This window comes from Chelon labrosus, assembly GCF_963514085.1.
Source record: "Chelon labrosus genome assembly, contig: SCAFFOLD_45, whole genome shotgun sequence".
Classification (NCBI taxonomy): Eukaryota; Metazoa; Chordata; class Actinopteri; order Mugiliformes; family Mugilidae; genus Chelon; species Chelon labrosus.
The window spans coordinates 274089-280996 of NW_028181641.1; the positions used below are offsets into that span (position 1 = coordinate 274089).

The window sequence follows — 6908 nt, forward strand, 5'->3', positions numbered from 1 at the left end:
AATTATTTGATGATCTTTTACATACATACCTATGTTGACAGTTTATCAACAGTAAAATGTGTTCTGTTTCTTCACGTCAAATAGAAAGCAGTTTGTGCTGTGCCAGTGAAGGACAGTCTGTTGGAACATAACTTCGAGGGCCAGGGCTCTTCTGCTGGCTCAGTAGGCTGTTGCAGCCTTTTGAACTCTGACGATGACCTGTACTTCCTCAATGATCTTAGCCCTAAGTTTAAGATTCTGGCTGAGATTTGTTCCCAGTCTACACAAAGACCCAAAAGTTGCCTGACACACAAAGCAGTAGGTGTTGCCAAAACCACAGATGATATTGCTGAACCATTTTTTAAGCCCACTGAGACAAAGCATGCTGCCGTGAAGACTGAGAAAGTGTTAGCATCTACTAACACCTTGAAATCATCTGTCAGTACAGAAAACACTGCCATACCGTGCATGACACTTCCTTGCTCCAAGGTTGCTAATATCAGTCTTTCCTCCAACATTAGTTATTCTGCTCAGAAAGCTGTACTCAGGCAGCAGCCACTTTACTACACAAGCAGCACTGTCCTGCCATCAATGCACTATATAGTTCAGCCACAACACAACACATTTCTACTGGCAGATGGGTCCCATGGAGGCAATTTTGCAGGCCTGTATGTAGTCGGTGGTCCTCAGAGTCCTTCTGGACTTGTAATCAGTGGACCCTCAGACTTTCCTTCTGGGGTACTTATCGAGGACACTGAGAGCCCAAAACAACTCAAATACCCTGCTAGCCCTACCAGTCAAGTTCACCCCACGTTTTTGCTATGTGATAACCCAGTTGTGTCCCACGGCTCAGCCTCTGTAGAGGGCTGGGAAATAATGAGGCCAAATACTGATGGTAATTATATGTTACTTAAGAATAAGAGTATTCCAGGGTTGGACCCAGGCTCATCTCAGGGCATTTTGCCAAGAGGTGTGGTCCTGGTAAAAGAGGCTGCTCCCCCTCAGGGGTTTTATGGGTTGGCAGCCAAAGTAAGCATGATTTGCAGTCTGCTAAGCCACGTGATTACAAAAAGGAGGGAAGTGGTTGCAGTACATAGACACTTGAGACAAACATGGGTTGGGGAGTTAGGGCAAATGGGGTTAGGGCCAGTCACTGATTTGAGAGTTGGAACTGGGATGCCAGGAAAGTGGATAGGACTTGTCATGGCAGTGAAGCCAGAAGACAAACAGCCTGGCACTGGTACAGCTGGGATTGAACAATTCAGCATGAACCAGTTCCACAGAGATCATCAATTAGAGAAAACAGCTGAAGCAAGTAGTATTCCAAAAGCATGTCAACAAAATTCACCAAATGAAGACAGGGCTTTTAAGAATCCAGATTATAATGGTTCAGTTGAGAAAAGGCAAGATGACACAACTGAAGAAAAGCATTCAGAAAATCTGGTCATCTACAAACCAGATGATGCAACAGAAGTGGCATTTCACGATATTGACAATATCCAAGAATATTCAATACAAACAGAAAAGTATAGTATTATGAATCTTGAGGAAGAGGTGGTAATATCATTACAGAGGCCAGATGTACTTCAAATTTCAGGCGACCAGTGTGACACAGTGGTACAGAAACCAAAAGATATAAAAGACAAAATAGTGCTCAGTCTGTTAGATAAAACAAACAAAAAAAAAATCCATGTATCGATGTTATATATCTGACAACATAACACATTAACACACAAAAGAATGCTGAAGAATCTAAAACTCCTCAATCATAAAAAGGAGAAAAATACCATCTTTGAAGCTGTGGTCACTCAAATATCATTTTAGCAGGGAAATTCCATTCACACTTGGAGAATATGGTGTAAATATTTACTATCATCAGTGAGCTGAGAGAGCAATGGACATTTGCTGTATTCTGAGCAATAGTGATGCTATTCTGTGGGTGCTTAAATGTTTTGTCATATTATATGAATTTATCAGATCATGTGAATGAGTCTAACAGATGTCTATATCTGGGAGGACCATTCCTGATCAGGAATCAATTCTATAATTGCAAGCAGAGCATAGTAAAGACTGTGGGACAAATTAAGGTCACGCAAAGACTCCTGATACTACAAAAGGTTTTGCAAACTATGAGGATCATCTTAATTTATCAGGTAGAAGAAAGTTTGGGTGATCACATTTTGAAATCATAATTACCTGAAGTACTAGAGTACTAACTAGAGAGCTCTAATGCTCTATGCTGTAGAGAAAAAGGTGTCAATGTTACCATAAAACTAAAGCTTTTTAGATGACCAAGAAGAAGCAACTGAAATGAAAAGGTTCTATGAAATCAAAAGGTTCTCCCTTGTTCTACCTGTGCATAGCACTAGTGTGTGAATGTGTGTGTGCTTGTGTGAGCGAATGGGTAGATGTCTCTGTGACCGTAAAGCGTTTTGGGTAGCAATAGGTAGAAAAGTGCTATATAAAAAAGAAGGCCATTTACCATATGAAATAACGCAAGAAATAGTGTACTGCAATGGGAGACATAATATAAGCATGTTGTCCTTTTTTAACGATAGTTTGACCAGTGCTGAGATGATATACAGTATATTGCTTACAATGCTAGCATTGCTTACCATTTGATACTGGTCAAACAGCTCAACTAGATACAAAAAAAAATATGAATGATTTCAATCATGATTCAATGATTTTCATTTGCAAGAGAATTAATTTGTTTGCTTTCCAAACTGACACTGGCGGGGGATGCATTTTCCACCTAGGCCTTCCATGACCTCCAACTTTATTCAAAACACATCTTAATACGATCGTTATGATGCCATGGATACGCAATAAAATGCTGCATCGAAGACAGGTATCTCATATAGCGAGATGAATGACATTACTTAGGCAACTCATTCATTCATTCATTCATTCGTGTTCTGTAACTGCTGTAAGCCAGTTTTGAATCACCAATTAACCTAACAAGCATGTTTTTGGACAGTGGGAGGAAGCCGGAGTACCCGGAGAGAACCCATGCAGACACAGGGAGAACATGCAAACTCCACACAGAAAGGTCCAGTCGGCTTAGAACCCTGAACCTTCTTGCTGTGAGGCATCAGTGCTAACCACCTCGTGCACCAGCACCACATACGTCAAATCCAGCAGAAATGGCAAAAATATACACAAAAGATGTAAATATAAATCATTTTACTCACTGGAACGTAAGAAACAATCTACTGCCTGTCAACCAAGGGTAGCGCTCGTAGTTGTTGTCATGAAAGTTTTCCCGGCTGGTTCAGGCTAGCTAGCTCCAGAATTTCACATCTTTGATTTGTTTTTATAGCTTTTACACGACAGAAACAGAAAATATTTAAAAAAAAATCACTTACAGCTACAGCCTTGTATTACTTGGTATAATTAAAGACCTGTCAAATCATAGCAAGCAGCTGTATAATTTGGTGGAGGGTAAACCCTTTTGTTCACAACAACACTACAGATTTATTTCTTAGTGCTGCCTCTCCAGCACACCACAGCGTAGAAGAGGACACTGGCAACGATAGTCTGGTAGAACATGTCCAGCAGCTTCCGGCAGAAATTAAACCACCCTAACCTCCTGAGGAAATAGAGACAGCTCTGACCTGTTAGCCAACCAATTCAGCTTGTGATACAGCTGTAAGTCTGAACCACCTCTACACTCTCCCTATTGATCAGAAGGTGGTTCGCTCTGCACCATGAGATGAAGATTCTTGTACTCCTGCTCTTGTCCATCCCTAATACACCCCGCAATTGCAGTGTCATCTGAAAACTTCTGCAGGTGACATGACTATGTTGTACTTGAAGTACGAGGTGTACAGGGTGAATAGGACAGGAGAGAGCACAGTCCCCTGCGACGCTCCAGTGTTGCTAATGATATTTCCGGACATGCAGCTCCCCAATCTGACATACTGAGGTCTTCCAGTGAGATAGGCCACTATCCAGGAAATGAGTTGCGAGTCCACTCCCATCTCTATTAGCTTGTCTCTCAGCAGAACGGACTGGATGGAAATGCATCTGTATTATGCTGTAGAGGGTCACCACACTCACACTAACCTAACATCCATTTCTATGTGAGAGGAAACCCAGCAGACACAGGTGGAACATGTGAATTCCAGATAGGACCCCAAGCTAGTCAGCAGGTTAGAACACTGAACACCCATGCTGTGATGCAACACTAAAGGTTGGTCTTCATGTGCAGAAACAATTTGCTTACAACTTGTGCTGGAAAGAAACATTGTGCTTGAGACTAGCAACGCAATTAGCATCTGAACTTGACTCTCTGTTGTTGTTTTCTCAAAAACAACTGAGAACACAATGACGACTCCTAGGCTCTGACTAGGGGTTCTGGCACATTTAAGCAAGTGGTCATATTACTGCACTCTACAGGATAAAAGTATTTACAATGACAAACATCTTTCAAGCGTCTGGTCCTCTGTTTATCGAAATTTCTCACTTTAAACGTTTGAGTAAGGGTTTCTTTAGTAAACATCATTGATGACACCGATTAATCTTTGCAGGCCTAGTTTTATGTCAGTACTGAAATAATGTTTTGTACTTTTTTAGCTTTCTTTTTAAGGGTGATATGATGAAAAAGTGGTGGCTGTGTAACTTTGAAGTTAAAATAAACAAAATCATCTGTTAATCTATTATTTGTTGTCATTTATTATTTCATTTATCCTAATTGAATGCTTATGCATTTTTATTTTTACCTTAACCATTTTCTGTGACATCTATTTGTGCTGAATGTCTTGAGTTTTGTGAAAGAGTTCGAAGAGCCTTATTCAAAGAGGTGTTATTCAGTTAAATAAACAACCTTTTGCTGCCTTCAAATGGAAATTGTGAGGTTGTTGTTAAGGATATAAGTGTATAATAAGAATCAGTTACCTCAGAGAGACATTACAAATAAAAAATACTACATAAAATACTACATAAATAACTGAAAGATATGTATATTAACTTAGTATCCACTCCCGCCATTTCTGGAAACGTCGGCAAACACATCACAGTGAACTCTGACTGTTCCAAACATTTCCACTTACAAAGTTAGAAATATTACAAGAAGGGGCTGTTCATATGGACTTCAACTCATGAAAAAGAAAAACTCTACCCCATTTGAAGGCATTTGTCTGATACTGAATGTATATTTAACATCTTTTTATGTTTTTTTTTTTGTTGTTTTTTTTAAATAAATAAATGATGGGTTTTTCCCCCGTACTTTGATAAACTGGAAGGAAGCACTCGATTGTCGCCATATTTTACAGTATAATTTTTGCGGCGCCGGTTGAGGCCAGCAGCTGCTTGCAAGCTCTTACTCAATCTCTTTTTTCCAATTTAATTCACTTTTTGCTTCCCTTTTTGTGGAGATTACTTTTGTATATACTTTTTAAGACAGCATTGCACTTTTTTAGTTTTGTTTTTTATTGGGAGTCTAAAATATTTGGCTATGGTGCCATAGCCAAATACTTTAACAACATCAAGAACCCCGCCCGCCGATGGGGGGGCAAACGGGTCTGCTGTCCCGGGCCCAGGGTAGAGGGGCCCGGGACAGCATTAAATTATGGAATAATTAAATAATAATAATAATAATAATAATAATAACTAGAAAATTCCTGCGGAAATTTTGACTGTGCCGATGATGCTGCGTCCAGTTTCAAGTGTGCGTGGTCTAAAGGCCTGGCTGCAAGGCTCAAATTGACTGGATGGGTGTGAGTTTGATGTCATGGAGGGTACAACAAACCAAACAGGATGATGAGGATGCAGTAGGCCTGGCTGAGAGAGAGAGACACTGAGAAGGGTCGTCCTTTATGCCCTTCTACAAACCGAGTCCACAAGGGCAGGTACATGCAGCAGACCCCTCCCAGCTCCACCTGAAAGCCAGCATCAAATAAGGAAGAGAGTGGGAGGGATCGTCACACCCCCATATATTAAATTACTCTAATTATATATAAACTGTAATTAATGTTGTTACAAGCCATACTACTTTATGTGGTGGAATAATATTTTTCAGTTTCACAGTTATATTTAAAAATATCTTCCCTTTAAATTGTAAAACTTCAACATTATGTTTTAACGTCAGTGCCGGTTTGATGACTGTGATAGGCTCCCGCTAGCAACGCTGCGAATTAGCCGCCGGCTAACCCCACTAGCCTCCGCGTTAGCTCATGGCTAACTGCCGCGGGTCCGCAGTTAAATCCCGGTTAGCTCGCGGTTAAATCCCGGTTAGCTCGCGGTTAATACCCGGTTAGCTCGCGGTTAACTCGAGGCTAGCTCGCGGTTAGCTCGAGGCTAACTCCGCGGTTGAGTCCGCCCAGGAGTCCGCCACGGTTAGCTAGCGGCTAGCTCCGCTAGCTCGCTAATATACATGAGCTATTCTGGAAGGCTAGCCTAAGGCTAAAACATTGGGCGGCTAGTAGTTAACTTCTATTAACAGTTCAGCTATGTTGGGCACAAACACTTAACATATGGATAATTCTAGAAATTCACTTACCTAATAAAGTGATAGCACAAACAGAGGAGGGAGGGAGGGAGGGGAGGGGGGGGGGGGGGGGGGGGGGTCAAGGGGTGTTCTGCCTCCCTGCTGTAGTGAATGTAATGTAATGGCTGCCAGGCCTAGCAGCTGTGTGAAAGCACCAACAGAGGAGGGAGGGAGACAGAGAGAGAGGGAGGGAGAGGGGGTGAGGGAGAGAGAGGGAGAGGGGGAGGGAGAGAGAGGGAGAGAGGGAGAGGGGGTGAGGGGGAAGGAGGGAGAGTGGGACGGAGAGAGAGAGGGACGGGGAGAGAGAGAGGGAGGGAGAGGGGGTGAGGGAGCGAGAGGGAGAGGGGGTGAGGGAGAGAGGGAGAGGGGTTGAGGGAGAGGAGGAAGGAGGGAGAGAGGGAGGGACGGAGAGAGAGATGGAGGGAGAGGGAGAGAGGGG

General features: G+C 42.3%; 1 protein-coding gene across 1 annotated transcript in view; it reads left to right on the forward strand.

The window, feature by feature from the left end:
• The window catches only part of LOC311509843 (desmoglein-2.1-like), a 64024-nt gene extending 59394 nt beyond the window's left edge, over nt 1-4630 (forward strand). The window contains exon 14 of the mRNA XM_084575280.1: nt 85-4630. Within this exon, the coding sequence (XP_084431406.1) occupies nt 85-1692 (1608 nt within the window). The 3' untranslated portion in view covers nt 1693-4630. The remainder of the gene's footprint in view (nt 1-84) is intronic.
• The last annotated feature ends 2278 nt before the right edge of the window (nt 4631-6908 follow it).